Source organism: Hyperoodon ampullatus (assembly GCF_949752795.1).
Source record: "Hyperoodon ampullatus genome assembly, chromosome: 8".
In the NCBI taxonomy this organism is placed as follows: domain Eukaryota; kingdom Metazoa; phylum Chordata; class Mammalia; order Artiodactyla; family Ziphiidae; genus Hyperoodon; species Hyperoodon ampullatus.
In genome coordinates, this window is record NC_136921.1 from 80,374,297 (window position 1) to 80,398,131 (window position 23,835).

At 34.1% G+C, this 23,835-nt stretch overlaps 1 protein-coding gene across 1 annotated transcript in view; it reads right to left on the reverse strand.

Moving 5' to 3' along the window:
* COBLL1 (cordon-bleu WH2 repeat protein like 1) overlaps nt 1-23,835 on the reverse strand; it is a 172,919-nt gene that overhangs the window by 48,893 nt on the left and 100,191 nt on the right. The window contains exons 2-5 of the mRNA XM_079710748.1: nt 21,066-21,254; nt 7,264-7,465; nt 5,353-5,581; nt 4,512-4,550 (exon numbers count right to left, since the gene is read on the reverse strand). Coding sequence (XP_079566874.1) covers nt 4,512-4,550; nt 5,353-5,581; nt 7,264-7,465; nt 21,066-21,254 — 659 coding nt within the window. The remainder of the gene's footprint in view (nt 1-4,511; nt 4,551-5,352; nt 5,582-7,263; nt 7,466-21,065; nt 21,255-23,835) is intronic.

The window sequence follows — 23,835 nt, forward strand, 5'->3', positions numbered from 1 at the left end:
ACAGTTTGTCCCTTTGTTGATTTTGAATTATATATTTTGTCTCAGAGCTAAACTATTCTGAAATATTTAATTCTCCAAAACATGATTCATTATAATTACTCAGCATTCTGTTAAATGTTTTATAAACTTTATTTCTTTAATCCAGTGGTTCTGAACTAGTGGTGATTTTGCGCGCACACACACGCACATCCCGCCAAAGACGTCTAACAAAGCTCAGGGACAATTTCGGTTGTCACAACTGGGGGAAGGGTGAAGAGAATGTGCTACTGGCATATACTGGGTACAGGCTAGTGATGCTGCTAAACAAACTACAATGCACAAGACAGCCCCCCAGAACAAAGAATTATCTGGCCCAAAATGTCAATAGTGCTGAAATTAAACCACAATTTAAGCAGAATGGCAAACGTCAAACCTCAAAGTTGTATAGGTAATATTTCATTTTCTAAAAAGTGTTTCCTAATGTCAACTGAAAGGGCCCAAAACAATGACAAACCCAGCAGTGCTGAGTCACCCTTGCCCAGACTGTCTCTACATACCATTTCCCACTAAAAGGGACCATCTCAGGAGCCAATGTGATATGGTTTCTCCTGGTCAAAGTCAGTACAATTTGGGCATCATAAGAATATCTCAATAAATTGAAACATAGCACATATGTTTAATTCCATGAATTCATAATGATACTAAAAAAATAACTGATTCTCACTGTCCATTGTTTTAAAAATTGATTAAGGGAAAGAATCACACTTTTATCCTGTCTTTTCTGAATTAACTCTATCTAGGTAGACAAATAGCTGACATAGGGAAATCTTTTTTAGAAATATCTCAACTGATAATTAAAGGAATATTTGTAACAGATTATATTTATTTTCTAACTCCTAATTAACCAAGACATTGGCAATGATGTTCTCAGCAGCACTATTCACAATAGCCAAAAGATGCAAACAACTTAAATGTCCATCAACAGATGAATGGATAAAGAAGATGTGGTACATATATACAATGGAATACTACTCGACCATAAAAAGAATGAAACAATGACATTTGCAGCAACATGGATGGACCTAGAGATTATCATACTAAGTGAAGTAAGTGAGGAAGAGAGAGACAAATACCATATGATATCACTTATATGTGGAATCTAAAATATGACACAAATGAATCCACCTATGAAACAGAAGCAGCCTCACAGACATAGAGAACAGACTTGTGGTTGCTGAGATGGGGGTGGGGAGGGGGAGGGATGGAGTGGCAGTTTGGAGTCAGTAAATGCAAACTATTATATATATAGAATGTATAAACAACAAGGTCCTACTGTATAGCACAGGGAACTATATTTAATATCTTGTGATAAACCATAATGGAAAAGAATATAAAAAAGAATGTATGTATATGTATAACTGAATCACTTTGCTGTACAGCAGATATTAACACAACATTGTAAATCAACTATACTTCAGTTAAAAAAAAGACATAGCAAAGATTATTGATGGCTAACATCAAAAAAAGATAACTTGTTATTACAGGTCTGTTAATGGAAATACACAATACCATCCATGAAATAGTCTTACCAAAAATATCTCACCCAAATCTGATCAAGTCTCTAGATTTAACAATCAATTTACAGGAAGCAGAGGATAAAGAAACATGTTAAGTGGCACCACAGGATGCAATCAGCAAAATTCTGAATGTGGAAAACACCATAAGACAAATGACCTGGTTTCTTCAACAGATAAGTTGCAAATTTTAAAGAAAGAGAGAGAGAGACACAGGAGTGGGGATTTATAAATTTTAAAAACATTTCTCCTATGAAACACATATGGGTTTTATGGTAAACCACAGTATAATTTCAGTGACACTGGAGACAAAGTACTATATATTGACATTTGTGGGATATATCTGTAGAAGAACTTACAGCTCGATGTAAAGTCTCAAATACATAGCCCTTTCTTAGGAGTAAATGTATAGTCTTTTTATTTAAAGGAAATGTTTAAAAAATTAAATAAATTATGACAAAGTGGGAGTTATTCTATGGAAGCAAACACAGTTAACACCAATAAATACATTAATGCAATTTTCCTCAATAAGACACTAAAGGAGAACCATATTTCACAGATTAAAACTTCATAAATCTGATGCTTCAAATATTAAATAAGCACTATGCATGCTATACAATGCTGACAATGCTAACAATTAATAATAATAGACATGTGGACAGCACTTTGTGGTTAAAGATTTTTTCACAAGGCTAACTCACTCTTTAGAACAATCCTGTGAGGTAGGTGTCACAAGTTATTATTCTGATTCCTTTTTATAAGTTAGGGAATGTAAAGAATTGGAAGCAGATGGTACTATCTCATTACACATCTGAGGCCTTGGTGATGGTGACTAGAGAGTCTGAATAACTTGCACCAAGAGAAACAGACATTAAATAGGAGAACTGAATCCAGTATCCATTTAAAGATGATGTGTAATACCTCTGACTTTTTTTTTTAAGAAATGCTACTATTTCATTTTAAGATAGACTCCTCCACTAACTGAATGTAGATATACAATTAAATTTAGTTGGAACAGTAAATAGAAAGTTCACATGGTGGTGCAGTGCAATAACTATAACCAGAGTACTCATGTAGTTATTTTTGGTAAAGCAATTTCCAGGCATCTGGGCATCCTCTACTCTGGTTAACTCCTAAGTCTTCACCTAAAGCCCACTTTCAGGGATCACTACAAGTCAGAGTTAAACACTAAGACAAGGAGTTGAGCTTACTTAGAAAAGCAACTCAAATACTGTAGTTTCCTATTTCCCAAAGAGAGGCTGTAAATAATTGCACACAAAGTTCTAAGCCTTCTGATAATATCAGACAAAATAAGGAGGCAGGAGCATTTACAACATTTGGATTGATCCTGTAGATTTTGACACTGTAAAAGGAGCTTCTTTTACATTTTCCTATTACAATCTCTTAAGATTATGTTCACAACATTTAATACTCTGCATAAACCACATACTTTTTTTTAGCTGGAGGGGATATTAGAAATCAATGCATTCAACACCTTCAAACTGAGGCCAACAAGATTATGGAATTTGCTTTCGGTTATGTATGTAGAGACTGGCAAAGTTAGAAGCAAAAGCCAAGTACAAGTAACAGAATGCTGTTGCTGGAAGAACCACAGGACACTTTTTCCTACCTCTAGATTATTATAGAAGTGGAAGGTGAGATTTGCACAAATAAAGCCATTTGCCCTATCAGTTTGCCAATGAGCTTAAAAGCTAATGTAGTGTCAGAATTAACATGCCTATCTTCTGATTATTAGCCAGTATATACTTTACAAACATAAGAATTTTCAACTTCTTTGATTAGGCTAGTCTTCATGACAGCCACTAAAAATAAATAATCACACTATTACTGATGTGGGCTTAATTCTTGGAATTGAGAGGCTCATTGTGTTATAAAAAAAATTGGAAGTGGTAAAGAAAGAAGATTCCAATAATCCAATAATGTATAATGTGTACACTTTATTAAGTTTTTTTTAGTAGGGGGTAATTATTATAGTAATCAATTATCTGAGCCTATCCTTTTTTAATGGGGAAACAGATTTCCAGACTTTATTATTAATGGCTAATTTTTAATAAAGTTTTCCTCTATGAAAGTAATACATTTCCATTAAAAAATTCTATAATATAAAGAAAAGAAGGATATATATAAAATAGACCTACTGTATAGCACAGGGAACTCTACTCAATACTCTGTACTGACCTATATGGGAAAAGAATCTAAAAAAGAGTGGATATATGTATAACTGATTCACTTTGCTGTACACCTGAAAGTAACACAACCTTGTAAATCAAAAATTTTTTTTAATAAAATAAAAACTTTAAAAAAAATAAAGAAAAGGAGGATGAAAAGAATTCATCCATAGCCCTACCACCTAAAGGTATCAACTCTTAAAATTTTTATGTATTTCTTTTCAGAAATTTCATGTAAAAGCTTTTTTTAAAAACATACTGTATTAAACATTTAAAAAGCTTTAAAAGGTGATTTTAGCATAAGCACTTTCCATGTTATTACAAAATATTCACAAACAATTTAATGGTTGCAAACATTTCCTATGATGAATATACCCTTATTATTCTGAATAACTGTTTCAAAAGAAATAATCTGAGACTCTTCCATGGAACCACCAAGTTATCAGTATATGTACACAATAAAGATCATAGCAACATCATTCTTTGTCTGAGAGTCAAGAATATGTTTTTGTTATTCTTAAGATGATATTAATTTTCAAACAATTATTGAAATGTAATTACTGAAATTAAATTCAGAAATCAAGGAAGGGGGCTTTAAACTATTTTTCAGGAAATAAAAACCAAAGATTTTCTAAATGAAAATCTTTTACAGAATGTACATATTAGTAATGATAAGAAAACAGGTAAAATTAGCAGCTTGTTTTCAAATTACCCAATAGAAATAGAGATTTCATGTTATAATCTGTTTCTACTGAATCATGTGTCTTACCTTGTAAAGATGACTTATTGAAGGCAGTAACAGAAGTGGCTACAGAAGGAGGGGGTAAAAGAGGGTAAATTGGCTGAAAAGATAATGTTTGTTCAAGTATAAAACATCAGTGAGTTGAAATAGTCATCTATGGATTATTTAAAGCCACAATCTCAGGATAAAGTTTGAAGTTCTCTATACACAGAGGATGTAAGTAATCATTCTTCACTAAACTTTTATTTCTTCTAATAAAACAGATTTGTGTTGAAAAAACTTGCATTTATCTATCAGACATCATAGAAACCAACATTATCTAAAGTCTCCAACTTTTAATACATTGTTTCTATAGATTTACACCCCAAGCTTTTCCTATTTAGAAGATTTTTGTAAGTAGAATGATTCATTTTATAAGCCAGTTGATTTTGGGTGCTGAACTTAGAAAAAAATTTGTCAAGAAACTCCCAAATTTGAAAGATAATTAAGACTCAGACAAATCCATGGTGAGTCTATTGTAATTCACACTTCTTTAGAACAACAATGACTTTATATGTAAACTTTAATTTTGTGTTTAAATCTTAAAACCACAAAGAATTAAGTTAAATTACAGCCCAAATATTCATAGGTAGATGGAAAGGTGTAAAATGTGGATGACAGCTAAGAAAGATGTGTTTTTATTCCAATTTGAATAACTAACTCAAGTTAAATTTTATTACATTTGGTTTTCTCTTCTTATTCCCAGTGACATGTATTGACTTTACTACAGGATCCATTAACATGCCATTATGAACTTGAGAACACCTATACATAAACACAAAACATGCACATTTATGCACCAGATGAATAACATGAAAAGTCTACTTACCTCTGCTGACATCCATGGCATATAATTCTCTTAGTCCCAGCTCATTAAGAGATTTTGTCAAGTCGAGGGGCTCCTGAGACTGATAGTCCTTCAATAATAGTGTATTTAATGGATCAAACTCACATTTGCTGCATATAACAGGGGCAAGTTCTTCAAGTGGTGCATGTGGGCTAACTCTCACTATTGTCTTCTGAGTTTTCTTAAAATTGATCACTACTCTCACAGTTTTCTGAAACAAAGATTGAAGCCAGAGTTATACCATGATTTACTGAAACAAATTTTCTACAATGACATCTAGAACAATGAGATAATCTACAATTATATATTGGTACAATAAACAGTATTTTTCTACTTTTTTGTAAAATTTTCTTTTTGATTGTTACTTTCTAAATCCAAACCAGATTCTTAGAAATAGTTTGCTTATTAAGTAATCTAGATTAAATTCATAACTCTTGTAAAGTATTAAGTAGATTTAAATCCAAAAAGAAACATAAAAGCCTCATATCTAATCCTACAGATGTTTTTGCTGTATTCCATATAGTATTTACTTTAAAATAGCAAACTTACATAATAATAGAATTATATATGTTTTATTCTATTTTTTTTAGTTTAGAAATATTTATCTTTCTAATGGTCAGTTGTCTCAATGAAAAAAGGGATATTTTAATTAAGACATTAACATTTTTTAACTTCTCTTATTTGAGGTAAGATAAATGAGTTAATCCATTATAAAGAGCTTAACACAGTGTCTGGCACATTGTAAATTATCAATAAGTAAACATTATCTATTGTGACTACCTATTGTTGTTGTCACTATTATTATTTCTACTTTGGTTAATTTTAATATATTAGTAAAGAATATTATAATAGTCCTCATTTAAATATTTAATACTGCTAATTCAAAATTATTGAGAAGATTTTAAGCATCTCCACATTTTAATGTAACTGAATTAAATTCTATATGTAAATGGAATTTAGAAACATGTGACCATCTTAAGTGAAACCTACAGATTGCAGATCTTCAAAGTTTAACATGTATTCATAAAACTAAAATACCATATATAGTCCAATGTTATAGCATAAATAATACTATTTCCATTTAGATAAGTAGCATGTATATCTTCCTAGAAAATAGCCCAATATCCTGGTGAATATTTAATATTCATATTTTATAGAAAGCAAATGTTTTAGTATTGTCCAAAAAAGTTAATTTTTTGAAGAAAATATGAGAATGTATTACTCAAGTCATATGTAAATGAACTAATAATTTAATATGTAAACCTTTATATATTTTGTGAAGTTAAAAATGGTTAATATCATTCCTAATGAAAGAGTATTTCTAGAAACCCATAAACTTCTACCCCTGTTGCTTACAGAAAAAGAACAATTTTATAAATAAAGGAGAACTGATGATATTAGAATCACTGTGGTTAAAAATTTTTGCTTAAAATTCCTACATCACAGAAAACTGAGCCATCATGTAGCTCAAATGAACAATAATTTAAATAACTTACAACTACGGCTTACCAAGTACAGAGAAGCCAAAAAATTATTTTAATAAATTCTTAAAGGAATTTGTATTAAAAGAGTATAAAACCTTTTTTTAATATAAACACTTTTTAAAAGAGTAGCTTAAAATATAGTTATAATTGTCAGATTCTGATACTGTCATATAGATCACTTTAGAGCATCTAAAATCTGAGGTATTCCCCAAATTCTAGTTAATCCAAGGATAAACAACTAAGTGAATCCTAAACAAAGTGGCCCAGGAAAACACAATAGCCATGTTTACGTCCAATTTGACCAGGAAAGGCAATTTTATTTCATTAGCAATGAGCTGCAGATAATGACAAAAAAAATCAACTTAGTATTTTAGCTATAAGCTACCAAAATCTACAGTGAAAATCTTACCTCTGGTATTATAGGTGTAGGTTTTTTCTTATCCAAAATTTTTGGCTTTAAAATTACTTTTTCTACCTCCAACATTCCTATTGGTGTGTTTGGCTTAAATTTAATGGGGTTCTTTTCAGCTGACAGCAGATCAATTGTGTGACTTGATGGATTTAAGTGATACTGTGCACAGAGGAATATCAACAAGTCCATCATAGGTTTACTGTAAAACAAGAGTAATGCTGATCATAGAACAATTTCATTAACTGTTAAATTGATTGTTTCAAGTATTTTTCCTAAGGCCTCTTGTCCTCAGTAGATAAAACAAGGCTGCAGAATACTATTTGTGAAAGCAGCTTAAAAATCTAACTACAAGATATTTAAGCAGGCAAAATTATAATAGTTTAAAACTTCTGAATAGTATTCAAGAGAGCTTGGATCCTTGTGTTGGTTTAAAAATTCTGTATATTTTATCTGCCAACTTGTCTTCATATCATAGATTTCAGTAGAAGGAAAAGCCCTTCCTTATCCAAAAGCAGTCACTTGGTTTAGCAGATGCTCCTTTACAATGTCATTTGGAATATGAGCAATCTTTAGCTTATAAACTGGTTCTCATAAGCATGAAGTATTATCACCCTTTGGGCTTTAGAAAGCATAGAAAGAATCTACATGGGGAAGCCCACAAATCCTAAAGAAGAGTGTCATACAGATTTCTTAATTCATTCAAACAGCATTTAATATTTTCTAGGCACTGGAGACACGGTACAACTGTTATGGCATACCTTCTCTCATAGATCTAATACTCTGCTAGATGGACTGGACCAAATGTCAGCAAACTACAGTCTGCAGGTCAAAGTGGGCCCACAGCCTGTTTTTTGTAAATAAAGGTTTACTGGCACACAGCCATGCTCATTTGTTTACATAATCTCTAGGGCTACTTTTGTGTTACAATGGCAGCTTTGAGTAGATGTGACTGAAACTGTACGGCCCACAAAACCTATTATTTTTACTATCTGGTTCTTGACAGAAAAAGTTTATGGACTCTTGTGCTAGGCAATGAAAAAATAACCAAGTAAATGTATGAGATAATTTTAAATAGTGATTAAGTGTTAAACACTAATGGTAATACATAACCTATCTCTATAGGGAATTATTAATCCAACTTGAGACTCAGAGACACTTCTTAATTTTTTGCTTCCCTTTCCACAGACTCCAACTGTTGACACAGACTTTTGTTTCCATTCACAGCATCAACAGAACAGTGTGGTCTCCAATTCTTTTTCTTTTCTTTTTTTTTTTTAACATCTTTATTATAGTATAATTGCTTTACAATGGTGTGTTAGTTTCTGCTCCAATTCTTTCTTTTCTTTTTTTTCAATTTTTTTTTTTTACATCTTTATTGGAGTATAATTGCTTTACAATGGTGTGTTAGTTTCTGCTTTATAACAAAGTGAATCAATTATACATATACATATGTTCCCATATCTCTTCCCTCTTGCATCTCTCTCCCTCCCACCCTCCCTATCCCACCCCTCTTAACTGTCAGCCTTTAAGGAAAGCAGACCAAAAAATCTTTTGTATTATGTGCTTTCCTCAAACATCTGGAGATCCTAAGCTATTAGATTGTATATAAGACTGAGGCACTAAAACACTGTGTAAAAGTCCTATTTTCATGAAATGAGGTATATAGGTTGATGGGCTTAATTTGAGGGTAATCAGGCGGCCAGCTATTTTTTTTTCCCCAGTGGGAGGTATAACTATCAATGAAAAATAATTCTCCAATTTCTTGAGTAGATATATGAACCCAGCTACCAGTTTTTTAGAAAGTTGACAGGGAAATGAGGCTAAAAATCTCACTGTTCAGCATGCTATTTTAAATTTAGTAATCTGTTTTCATATGCACCTCATTCCCAGTCTCCTAAGTGGAACTCCCAGGTATGTAGCCTCTCTGGTTCAACATTTTCAGACAGGCAGTGTCCTGCTGGGGAAGGATTAGTTGTCTGGCACTGTGTGGTCTTGAGGTCAAACACTTTATATAGATTTTCAAACCATCCCCTGGATTCAGACCCTACCTCACCCTCACCTTCTATGGTTGTTGCCCATTCTTAAGCCATTCCAGTTGATTTGGGAAAAAGGTATATTTCATAATAGTACACTCACCTCCCTTCTCTCTCCCACATACAAGTTGTAACCATTATACATATACCAAGAAAAATAAATAAATAAAAGACTAAGTCCCTCAGTAAAAAAATGTTCTCTGGAATATGTTTCAATACCCAAAATACATTTCCTATATCTTTATTAAATGCTTGCACAGTAATATTTATGAGTTTTATGTCCTTCTCTTGAGCTATCTAGTATGTTCATACATAAATTTTGTATAATTGCCCAAATTTTGGCTTTGGATAGTACATATTTAATTTCATTGAGAGAAAAACTAGCATAATGGTATTGTTGAAGTTCAATTTTTCATAACATAGTACTCTATGATAGCAATTTGATTCTACATACCAATTCTAGATTTGGAAAATGGTACTTCTTTCCCTGATAGTAAATAAACTTAAGAAGGATTAGGTAATGCCTAGAAAAATACAATATAATTATAAATACAGTTAAGCTGGAAGAGGAGAGAATTTTCACTGCCAACTAAATGGAGAGCTGTCCACTGTGGTCGATGAGTAAATGGTGATATGTTCAGATTATATTTCTCTTTCTCTATATATATAAATGTGCCAACTAATTCATGGAAAAATTCTAAACTTTACACTTCAAACATCTTTTACTTCTTAAATGTACAGTTCTTTAGAGTCTCTGCCAGAAATATACACTAAAAGTTAACAAGACAGGGCTTCCCTGGTGGCGCAGTGGTTAAGAATCCACCTGCCAATGCAGGGGACAAGGGTTCGAGCCCTGGTCTGGGAGGATCCCACATGCCATAGAGCAACAGAGCCCACATGCCACAACTACTGAAGCCCGCGAGACTGGATCCCGTGCTCCGCAACAAGGGAGTCCACCGCAGTGGAAAGCCCGCGCACCGCAGTGAAGAGTAGCCCCCGCTCGCCACAACTAGAGAAAGCCCATGCGCAGCAATGAAGTCCCAATGCAGCCAAAAATAAATAAATTTAATTAATTAATCAAAAAAAGAAAAAAAAAGTTAACAAGACAAAAATAGTGATTAAAGTTTTGTTTTTGTTTTGTTAATCCCTATTTTTGTGCTACCATTTTTTCATCACTTTATGTACAAACATATAAACCTTTAAGGAAAAAGATACTTTAAAATTTTTTAAAGACAATAATAATTTGACACTCTTATTTAAACCTTCTGATATGCCTTAATGAATTACTGTATTTCTATCTGTGATATATAAATTTTCTAATTTAATAAAGGTGATGGATAATGGGCCAAGAATATTATAATCATGGCTTATTCCTTTAGTCAATATAGTCATCTATTATCTTTGCACACTATAGTATATATAGTATACTATATTATACTTTTTTTGTAGCAAAAACGTTGCATGCTGACTAGAACCTTTGAACTCACTGCCTAAATGTCTTCTAATAAACGACTCTTGGAAAGGCAAGTAAAAGTTACAGATCTTCTTTATAACCTTATTCTCTCATTCTATAATTACAGGTTCAACTTTTTATTCAATAATTCCAGAAGCCAATTTTGTCTGGAAAATATTCCTATTCCCAGGCAGATAAATGCAAAAGACCAGAAAATTCTCTAATAGACAAAAATACAGATGGGGGTTTAATACTGCCTATGATAATGATATTTCAAATTTCTGGGGAAAGAACTGAACGTTCAGTAACTGGTATTGGGCAAAATCTGATGAAAAAAAAAGCTATGTATCTACCTTATTTCTTACACTAAAGTAAGCCCAAGTGGACCAGCTATATAAATATGAGAATATAATTCTGGGCGGGGGGAAGGGGGGGAACCAAAAAGAAATCCATCTTCATGTAGTTTATGTTCTAGAGCAGGGCTGCCCAATAGAACTTTCTGCAATGATAGAAATGCTCTGTATCTGTCCTGTCCAATACTGTGGCCACTCACTGCATGTAGCTACTGAGCATTTGAAATACATTGAGCTAGTGGACTAACAAACTGAATTTTTCATTTCACTTAAATTTAAATAGTTAAAACACACATGTGGTGAGTGGCCACTGTATTGGACAGAGTAGCTCTAGTGCACTGATTCTCAAGTGTGATTCACAAATCAGCAGCATCAGTGTTGCTGGGAACTTGTTAGAAATGCAAATTCTCAAGCCCCAGTCCAGATCATTGAATCGGAGACTCTGGGGGTGAAGCACAGGAATATGTGCTTTGACAAGCACTCCAGCTGATTTTGACACATACTATAGTTTTCGAACCAGTGATCTGGAGAGAAGAGGATAAAGAAACAAGTAAATTATACAGTATACCAGATAATGATAAATGCCATGATGAAAGTAAGATAAGGAAGGAGATTAGAAAATGTCCTAACTGAAAAAATGACATTGGAAAAGAGACCTGAATGGAATGGGATACTGGGGAAAGAGTGTTCCAGGCATAGTTGACAAGTGCAAAGGCCCTGAGGCAGAAATGTGCTCCACATGTTTAAAGAAAAACAGAAACCAGCCTGCTGGGGTAAAAACAGTAGACATGATATCAGAGTGATTTTCTTATAGATCTGGAAGGCCTGGTGAAGACTTGGGTTTTTATGAAGTGAGGTAGAAAACCACAAAAGGGTTCTGAGGAGTGATGGGATCTATTTTACATTTTTAAAGGATAATATTTTGATTGCTGTATTCACAGTAGCCTGAGGTTACAAAGCTATTGCAAAAATTTAGGTGAGAGAAGGTGATAGCTTAGACTAGTCAGATTCCAGATATATTTCATAAGGAGGTGATAGGATTAAATCTAATGCGGGAAGAAAAGAGTAAGATGACACAAGAGACAGAAAGAGGAACCAGCCAGTGGGAAGAGGCCAGGATTGCAGGGACACTACCAAGTGGCAGCGTTGCTAAAAGGACTCCATAGAAGGCCTAAAATGCTCATTTAAGTTATTTGGTATGTGATATACTTACTAACATCTCCCTGGTGACCCGCAAACCATCGCTATGGTCCTGGTAGCTTTGAGAGGGGTTAAATCAAGGAGAGAAAGGACATTTCAAAAAGTAGAGACTGGAAAATAAGAATCCAAAAAAAGGATATAAAGTCCAAGCCAGAGGTGGCTCCAAGAACATAAACCCTTGGGAATTTACAATAATATTATAAAGGGTATTTATGGAACAGGGGTTCAGGCCAATCTTTCAGAGACCTCAAAGAGCAGAATGACCTAAAGATGTTACCTGGGTTCCATTTATACCTAGATGTGAAATCCCCTCTAGCAGGACCACCTCTTAGCAGACTTTCTTCCCAGGACCTAATACAATGTAGGTCAGGGTCATTTAATGTGAATTTATAGGAACCAATGATTATTTATCTCTTAGGTAATTTTGCTTAAACATCCATGAGTTCAAACACATAGCAGATAATAGCATTTGAGATTTCTGTTCAGTGTCTGATGTATGAAAAGATGAAATTGTTGAAAGGAGATTCACATGCTTTAAAAAAAAAACCCACATAGGTGAGAAAGCTGTTTTGCTTTTTGTTTTTTAATTAACAAACTTGACTAGTAGCATTGTTGTGTCTAAAGCCAGTACATCTTTACACAGAAGTGGGATATAAGCATTAAGTTGGGCTAAGACCTTATCCGAAAACAGCCTCAGACCAGTTCAATTGCTTGAAATATTTAATTGAAAGCTCAGCATTTGGCACCAAAAGCACAGAAGAAATGACCCTGACCTAGCAGATTCTGAGGGTGGGAATTACTGACTGGCTCTACCATAAAGGAGCTATAACACTATAAAGGCAGGACATTAACTTTTAAGCAGGCCCTGCATGCAATGGGGCTGCTTTGGGGATTAACTAGTCACAAAGTGCTCCCACAGAAAATGAAACCATCTCTTGAGTATAGTTTAGAATTATCCACCTGAATGCCAAGTTACTTCTACCAAAAACAAGAATTTTGGTTTGAAGATAATTATCCTAAGCTGATGCACCTAACAGCAGTTGGCAAAAAGGTTTAAGCACGTGATCACCACAGGAAGGATGCTTGTTCTCCTGTTTTGCTAAGGTAGGAGCACATGCCAGCAGTCTACCTGAAGCCCGAGCCAAATAATTAAAAGTTGAAAAGGATTGGCTGAATATGTTCATTACTTCCTCATTCAAATAAGAATCAGTCTTTTCCTCCTCTATACTACCACATTACTTTCAATTTTGGTTTATTATTTAAGAGTCTGCTTTGCATTATTTACAGATTTTTTTCTCTTATGACTGCCTAGAGGGCCGATTTAAAAAAAAAAACTCTTTAGAAACTCTTCTTTGAAATGGAAGAAATCCCTATGAGATTTCCCACTCCTTATAAAAACAAACAATCCCTTGCATTAATTTCATACTTATTATCTCATTTGAGCTCACAACCACCACAAAAGCTACTCCCACTTTATGAATGAAAAAATTGTGGTTTGAGAAGTTACATGAACAGATTATGAAAAGTATAAATAGAATTAGGGTGCAGTCAGGATCAAAATGTCCTGACTCCTAATCCAGCCACATTTTAGCCTCATGATCCCATGAATCAGGATTCAGGACAGGGTGGATGGTTTGCAACAGACTATCTGCTATCTGCTGCAGTTTTACTTCATAGATTGATGGCATCACTAAATTACCCCCTAAAATCCTCCAGTGACCCTTCCTGCATTCATGACACATACTAAGGGTAATCTTGTCCTAGTTTTACTACCTGCTAGATAAGACAAGACTTCCCATTTTTGTGTTTTTAAGATCCACTTGGATATCAAAAATGAAAGTCATGATTCGCCAAAGAGCTTTCAGATCAGCTCCAACAACTATGTAGGTGAATTTCCAAACCCTAGAGGTGCTTAAACAAAGTCACTTACCAATAGGGTTGCAATGAAATTTATCATCCAATCTGGACACCTGAGATCGAAAGAGGGGCACTATTAGTAATTACTCGGGGATAATAGGTACAAACAGGGACTGTCATAGGAAAATGAAGATGCATGATGATAAGTCTTTTTTATGACTAGATGGATTTCAAGCATCTGATAAGGGGTTGAGCCCGAATGAGTAAGATTCTTCCTTAGTATGATTCTTTAAATCTACCCCAGTATCTAATAAGGTATTTTACCCATTCTCGATACATGCTCAAAACTGAGTTGAGTTGAATTGGTTCCAGCTGTCCCTTACAAATGCATACCAAAAACCCAATTAAACTTACCAAAAACAGTATAGGAACTTTTAAAACATTCTCCATTGTTACTGAGGTTTATTTATCTTAAGCTAAGCCACCTCGTTTAGTAATGAGTTCAGGAATGAAGCTAACCCACCTAATTCGGAATGAGTTCAGGAATGCTCTCTAACTATGCTTGTGTGCATGAAATGAAGTGGAACAGGTACATAAAACAAATAAACCTAATCTCAAAGTTGAGACTGCTTACTGAATTATGCAATAGGAAACATTTTGAAAAAAGTAACACACAATTTAAATTTGAAGACAATAATAGATCAGGGTAGTATTAAATTGATAAAAGGTCTTATATCAAATACTAAAAACAGATATTTCTCAAAGCAAAAAAAAAAAAAAGTTGAAATTCTCCACTTTAGACTAAACTCTACTTGATCATTTATTTTGGATATTATATTTGAAGCTAATTATAAACAATTACCTTTATAAAAACTGTGATTTAGGAACATACCTATTAAACATACATACGCATCCCTTATAAAAAGAGAAATACCACAAATATATCTCACTGCAATTGGGACAATTCAAATATGGGCAAAGGATACGATTAAATGTTATTGACATGAAAGTTAGAAATTATTAACTGAAAAAAAAGACAAGTTACAAGATAGCATGTACAATATGATGTCATATTGGCAAAAGAGGAAAAGGTTCCTATATAGGTATATGTGTAGATATACAATTGTGAGTGTGTGTGCTGTATGTCTATGTATACGTCTGTGTGAGTAAAAGGTTATATACCACAATGTTAGTAACTGTAATCTTTCTCCTTAATAATGACATGTTGTTTTAAGTGTTTTTTCTGGCTTATCTGTCTTTTCCTACTTTCTGTAAGGCCCAACCATTGCATTTATAGTCAGAAAAAATTAAAAGTAAAATTAGAAGGGTCATTGTTATAAGGTATAGATGCCAGGAAAGGAAAGGGATGAGGGTGACCCTCCTAGGACTTGGAGGGCATTTGTTAGTATTCTGTCACTGTTTCTCAAACCAGGAGAGCGATCAGCCAACAGAGGCTTACGTGCTGCCTGGCTCAGGGCAGTGGGGTGCCAAAGCCTGGAGTACAGGATTCCAACTAGGTAGAAACTCAGGCAGGACTGTTACACTTAAATAACTTAACAGCTAAAATTCCAACGTTTATTTTAAGCAGGTACAATTGAAAAAGTATCTAAACCAAAATTTAAAGCATCCTGATGGAGTTTAATATGACTATGCCATGCAACAGATTTTTAGCAGTATGTTTTTGAAATCTATTACCCTATTATATAATGTATTCATCACACATCTGTCATTTGACATTTTTCAATAAATATAAGAATGATATGAAATTCTGAAACTCTTCTGCGATCCATACCGTTCGTTGTATTACTGTTTTTTTTTTTTTTTTTTTTTTTGGAGAGGGGTGAGTTAAACAAAATTGACCCACGTTGATCCAGTAATTTCTTGTCGTTTTTCATAGTCTAATTTTTTCCAATAGGTGGCACTGTAGTCCATGTAAAACCCTCCTGAGCTAGTTCTCTGACCCACCCAGTGCCCTTCAAAACTCTAGTCTTAAAGGCCAGAGATGTGAGGTGACTTGCTTGACATCACATAGCAAGTTATGTAATAAACCGTAGAGCCTGAGATTTCTAACTTCAAGTTCTATGCTTCCTTTGTGTTTTCATTCCTGGTATTCTAAGATTTGCTCAGATCAAAGCAAATTCCTATTTATGGTATTCAGGTCATAAAATCTCGTAAGTAACAGGAGAGAGAGGATGCTAATATACCCATAGAATGCTCTCCCTATAGGCTAACAAAGAGGGTTAATGTCAATCTTTTATCAAATTCCCAAATGAAAACGGCTTTTAAAGTGTCCCCAGAGAAGGAGGAAAAAGGAAAAATACTTATTCAGTGAGAATGACACCTGACTATAAGGTAAGGACCTACAGTGATGTACAAACATACCCACATATTTCCTTTTTCTCTGTAGTGTCTATGCCTGTTTAGCCTATAAACTCATTTTCATTAAAAATTAACTTTTCCCAAGTACTGGTAGACACCACCACTTATGCTATTGCATAGTGTGGTACCTTCTGAGGAGCACAGCCCCTAGGCAGCTTGCCTCTAACAGTAGTATTCTTTAATGCTCACTTTTAATAAGGCACAGAGCTGCTCTGCCTGGTGAAAAAGGTTGTTTACTTGACCAGCACACACAGATACAAACACACACACACACACACACACAGATATATATACACATATACCTGTACTTCTTCCTTCAATCCAATCATTCGTAGTAACAGGACACACAGAAATGCCCAAGAGTTTTCAGGCTGCCACTCAGCCATCTTCAGTGTAAGTCAAGGATCACAAAGGAAAGATAACAGACATCGGGTGACTTTTGGTCACTAAAGAGGCAATATCACTAAGCTCTGGTACCAAAAGATTGGTAAGCCTGCAGAAGGCTCCTAACCTGCTTCAGGATAACAAGTTTTTAGTTTGCCCCTGAGCATAAAGTCTATTACCACCTCCAATCTTATTGTGTTCCTTAATCCGAATAAGCTCTTTGGTGAAAAATCAATGTACAAACAAGTGCGTTCTTCTGAAAATAATGCTGTGTGTTACATTCTCGAAAATGAAACATTCTGAGCATATCTCTGTATGAATTGTATAAGAAGAGAGGGGAACTTTCTAAAAATCTTCTCCAAGAATACATTTTGAGAAGCAAAACTTTTCTGAACAGTTAAATGAAGCATATGATAAGTTTCTAAATATTTATTCCAGGCTCATATTGATATTATTCTCCAAAGGAAATATATAAATAAATAATACTATCAAAATAAATATAATATACAAAGAATATTTAGACAAATTGAGAAGAGATGGTCTCAAAAAATTAAATTAGAGATCCTTCACAGTAACATATGGAACTCTGATTTAGCTAAGAAAACCTTATGCCCTTAAACTTATTTAAAATGATTCTTCTGTAGTCCCCCACTAAATTCCTGTATCATTTTGTTGAAAATTTTCCTATTCCATTTATGGTAACAAAGCCCAGAAGAAATTTAAGTTATCTATATCGTGGGTCTTCACATAGGTAGCTAACATTTTTCAGAAATAGAATAAATTTTTCTATTTGTACATTTTTGTTTTTGTTGTTATTGTTAAACGTTGGTTTTTGGTTTTGTTTTTTTAAATAATGGGCCAGCAGTTGCTGCAACCTTCAAGATACCCCAAATCACACTCTTAAGATATCCTGAATCGCCTTCTAAAATATCTGGAATCACTCCTGAGAGATCCAGAATCATACTCCTGAAATATTCAGAATCACACAACCAATTTTAATTATAAACATTTAACATAAAAAAAAGTTAGTCATAGTGTCTACAATTTGAGTCATTCCTGAGTGATAAGACTATTAGGAACAAAGTCTCAAAATCAAATCCCCTAGTAAAAACTCTGATATAAAACAAATTCTACTCTCAGAAAAGTTTTTCAGCCCCAAAATTTAAAGTTTTGTTTAAATTTTTCAAACAAAATTTAAAAAGCAATCTTGCCTTACTCTCTACCTGAGGAAATATATTTAAGAGATTCTGAGAAAGCTACTGGGACCCATCCAAATGCCTCTTCAAGACACACCATTTAAGTTGCTACCTCCATCAACATATAAGATTTAGGGAGACAATATGCTGAATTTACTAAATGCCTACTACATTGCAAGAAACTGTAAAAAAAAAAAAAAAAAAAAAAAAAGAAAAGAAAAGAAAAAAAAAAAGAAAGAAAGAAAAAAAATAATCTGTGCTAAGCACCAAGAAGAAAAGTCATGATACCTGCATGGATCTTATGGTTTATTTAAGAAGATAAGATACACATATAAATTATAGCATAGGACAATGTATGATTGTCCTATCAATGGTATAAAGTGTCAGAAGAGTTTGGAAATCAGAGGTAATAGTTCATTCTGGGGAGATCAGGGAGCCTTTAAATCAAAAGTGTCACTTGAACTACATTAACTGGATAAAATGTGGCTGGTAAGGTACTCAAGATGGAATGGCTTTCCAAAAAAAGTGTGGAGGTGGAAAAAGTAGAGTATCTGTAGAATCAAAGAGTCATGCGGCTGAAGCTTAAGCTATTTAAAGGGGAGTAGTGAAGGAAAGACTGCTTAACTCCAGAGGAGAAGAGAAGAAGGTGGCCCAGTGTCCAGGCTTGTTAGCTTGGACTTCCTTACTTTGTTGAATTGCCATCCCCACAGTCTTTTATCAAAGCGAGTGCCACAAACAGAGGGATGTTTTAGTCAGATTAACCCAAGGGTGGGGAATGAATGGAGAGAGCCCAGGGTTAAGGAAAACAGTTCTCAAAAGAAAATGGTGGAAGTCACTATCTGCCAGGCACTGATAAGTATTTCATTTAATCCCAACAACAATTCAGTTATAAAACATTTTTTATAGATAAGAAAACTGAAGCAATTCAGCAACAGTTGGTGGCCCAGAAACAAAAAGCTGACTGATCGAAAATTACTCCAGTTTAGGAACCTGGAAGGCAAACATGCTGGAAGGTCAAAAGGGTGGGGAAAATCTAGGGTCCTTGTAAGTACAAGTGTGGTAGAAATGACTGATGCAGAATCCAAGTCAAATATGAAGAAAAATGCAGCAACAGGAAGAGATCATCAATTAGACCTAATAGGGAGGATGAAGAACAAATCCAATTAAGAAAGAGAAAGTGGATAAGCTAGATTCAAAAAAGTTATGTCAAAGAGAGAACCTAAGATCTCAGTATTGGATCAGCTTCAAAGTGGTGAGATACCACAGTCCAGGTGGACAGGGAATGTACACTATGGATGTATTTTCCCAGAGTCAAGGAAACAGAAGAAAAGTTAGCTCAGGGTAGCATGTGGAAAAGTTTAAAGTAATTATAATGGGTGACAGGATAGAGGGGAAACCTGTGATTCTAATACTGAAGTCACTGAGGTTTAAAAACAAACGAACAAACAAAAGAATCCAGAAGGCTGATAGTAGAGAAGATGTCAATATAAACAGATGACTGGTATATTCAAGATGAAATTTTGAGGAGTACTGATAATGAAACCATTGTTACCTGTCAGCATCAGTGAAAAACTAGGAAAAAATACTGACTTTTAAAAAAAATTACCTTGAATTCAGGGAACATAAGAGGAATTGCCTTTATTACCCCTAGCCACATCCACTACCATTATTATTTTATTAAAACCAGGGTAATGGTGTGATTTCAAGGATTGAAGATGATGCGATGGCCACTGTCTCTAACTTACAAGATGCCTTCCTCCCTCAGAAGAGGCAAAACCCGCCTGCATCTAAGGTGGAAGCCCACCAAGGTCAGTCACAGGGTTCTCAACCTCCTAAATATGGTTCAATGGGTCATCTCCAAAACTACTTCCAATACAAAATAAATGGCAAAGTGCAACTTACTTAAATTTAATGAGAATTTAATACACAATACTATGTATTGTTTGCTAATGCTGAACTTTTCTATTTTCATGAACTTTCAATAATTCATAAAGTTGTACATAATCTTAAGAATAAATCTCAAGATTAAGGTTATCTTGAATAAATTTCATCTAGATAAAACCACATTGCAAAAATGCAGTACTCAATATCTTGCCTGCTTATTCTTTCGTTCTACACACACATATATACATACACATACACATGAAATACTAAGGTCAAAATAGTTTAAATTTCTAAAACAGGACTCTTGATAACAAACGGGGAGTTGAAGGTGAAAGGTGGAACAAGACCAAGTATACAACTTATGTAACTTTCCACTTCAAAATGAAATGGAAAATTACACTTGGCTTTATTCCATTTTTCCAATTTTTATTCAGGTATTAAAAATATCAGTCTCCTAAATCACATATTCCCTTCTCGTTGGATTAAAGTTTAATTCTATGTTTCTATTAAATTTATCTACATTTTAAATAAATTTATTAAATCATTCAATGATGTGAAAAATCCTGCTAGTTTTACAGACAGATTTATCTGTTTTGATAAATAAAAGAGTATTACCTTTAAGAGTAGTTAATAACTTCTGCAAAGTCAAATTTGGAGAAGCGGCTTAAAACAGAAAGAATAATTTGGAAGGGAAGGAAAAGAGTTTTCTTATGGGTCCCTGGCTTGCTTTGTAAGTTTGACTTAGAAAATCAATAAAACTGATGACTGTTCCTCTGGAAAAGGCTATTTAAAAAAAATTTTTTTTTAATGACTAACAAAATGTAAAATAGTTCCAAATTCCAAGAGTCACTTCACTGGAGTTGTGGAATTCATACATTTGATATTTAAAGCATTGTTATAAAAATTTTAATACCTTTTAGCATTTACTTTTTTAATAGATAAGTAAACTGAGTGATGAATAAAGTATCTGTCAAAGAAAAAAATCAAGAGGTCTACAACAGAGAGTTTCAATTACAGAAGAAGAAAGGGAAATCCTGGTATTTCCTTCACTCCATCGTACCTGCCATGAACAGTAGTAGATTTGATAATATCCCCAGGTAGAACCACCAAGAGTTCAATATCTTTATCTATCATGTTTTCTTTCTGTTCCATGATAAAAGCAGAAGATTCTACAGAATCATCAACTGAAGAGGCATCAAGGTATTTGGTCTCAGCTGGAGGAAGCGGTGCCTTGGCTTTTGGTTTTCTCCTAAAACAAAAGCAAAACACAGAGAATAAAATATACGTATTTTAAAAATAATTTGCTAATAGGATCTCATTTAATAAAAACACAAAATGTGTATATGTATGTTTTTCACACCTAGGAAAAAAATGCACTAAAATGTTAACTGTTAGCTTACTAGGGATGATGGAATTAAGTAAACTTTTTTTCTGCCTTTTAAAATCAGCATATTTGTTTGTTTCTTTTCAACAATATGCTTGCATTACTTGGCAATACAAAGAAACATGATAACAAAAGAGATCTGATATCGGCCTTCATTAAATTCAATTAATGTGTGTTCACTACAGCGAAGCAAAAGTACTGCATTTTCTTTGGTGGAACAAATTATAAAACTTCTTACAGTCCTAGGATGGAAATCAGTATCTCATTTCCACACCTCCTAATAGCTCTTACCTTTGTGCCTCTCATACTATTTTTTTCCAATCTAGCGTATTCTGCCTCTCTATCCAGATTAAACTCTACCTATGCTTCAAAATCTAGCTGAAGGGGCTTCCCTGGTGGCGCAGTGGTTGGGAGCCCGCCTGCCGATGTAGGGCACACGGGTTCGTGCCCCGCTCCGGGAAGATCCCACATGCCGCGGAGCGGCTGGGCCCGTGAGCCATGGCCGCTGGGCCTGCGCGTCCGGAGCCTGTGCTCCGCAACAGGAGAGGCCGCAACAGTGAGAGGCCCGCGTACCGCAAAATAAATAAATAAATAAATAAATCTAGCTGAAAACACCCTCCTACCACCCCCCTATATCAAATGTCTCCCTATAAGGCACATACAACAGATTCCACAAATGTAACATTTTCCCCATTTTTTCCCCCTGGGTACCAGTTTCATCTCTCTGCCTACATTTATTACTCCCTGTAAGAAAGAAGCATGCTGTATTTCCCACTGTGCTTAGCAATGAACAGTGAACTGTGATTGGTTATTTGATAAAGTATATTTCTATTTCAATAAAAAGTGTTACAAATAATTATTCCAATAAATATGTTTCAGTGTCACTTACTAGGACAACCCCTTAACTGATTTATAACAGAAACAGTAGTAGACATTCTACACATGGCCAATTCAATGCTTTGATGATTCCTAGGCAAAAATAAAATCCATGCAAAATAGAAGGCCTTCTTTGTAAGTAAATATGTAACATCCAGCCATTAAGTATTTTCAAAATTTAAGGTCTTACAAATCCAAGCACGTTTGTGCACTCAGCATCATGAAAAAACAGAAACAAGGTTCCTACATTAATTTTCTAAAATAATAGGCCTTTAATTTTTAGGAGTATAACTGCAAAGTTATAGAAAATAACTTTAGAAAGCTTTAGAAAATATTTATTATTGTTAGAAAATATTTATAATATTTATCTAATATTTATAAATATTTATCTAATATTTAATAAATATTTATTTATTTATTATTTATTATAAATAAATATTTATCTAATATTTATTATTATTAGAAAATATTTTTTACAATAGTGACAAAAATGAATTTTTAGAAGTGTTTCAATAAATACAACAAGTTTATAAAATCTATATGAAGAAAAACTTTATCCAATTTCCAAATGTTTTTAATCTGCCCAAATTGACTACTCATCTATTCAACAAACATTTATCCTGTAACAGACAATCATGTAGCAGATGCAGCTAAACACTGGGGATGTAAAGACAGTAAGACCCAGTTCTCCTTCCCCAAAAGGACTGAAAGATATATACAAAATTAGAATAAATTTTGATGATTGTTCTAATACAGGTATTCAGATGGTACAGCTGCAGCTCATAGGAAGAGAAACTTTCCTAGGAATCCAGAAATGTTTGACAGGATGGGAAACATGAGTTGGGTTTGGGGGAATGAATAGAAACTCACATGAAAAGACAAGAAATAATTGATACTTTAGGCAAAGGAAAGCAAATCAAGCCATGAAAGAAAGTGGTACTTCTCAGAATTGAAGAGTTTGGTAAAATTCCACAGAAAAGTCAAAGGAGAAGAGAAATCAGTGAATCTATGAAAAAGCTTTTATAAATTAAGAGAATTCAGCAAGGTGGCTTGGCACAAAATGATACATGCCAGCATCAATAGCCTATGTAAACATAAGCAAAACCTAGTCAAAGTATAATGAAAGAAAAAACTTCTTTTACAGTAGCAACCAAAATAAATTTAAAAAATTATTACAATAAATACAACAAGAATTTTGCAAAATGTATATGAAGAAAATCTTAAATGCCAAATAGTCAGCTTGGATCTCCTCTCCCTTAGACTCCAGATTTATAAATTCAATGCCTACTTGACATCTGGACTCAGATGACTAACTGGAATCTCCAGCTAAACCTCCAATTCCTCTTCCCATCTCCTCCAAACCAAATGTTTTCCTCTCCAAGTCTTCCCATCTCAGTAAATCTCAATTCTTTTTTTTTTTTTTTTTTTTTTTGCGGTACACGGGCCTCTCACTGTTGCAGCCTCTCCCGTTGCGGGGCACAGGCTCCGGACGGACGCGCAGGCTCAGCGGCCATGGTTCACGGGCCTAGCCGCTCCGCGGCATGTGGGATCCTCCCGGACCGGGGAACGA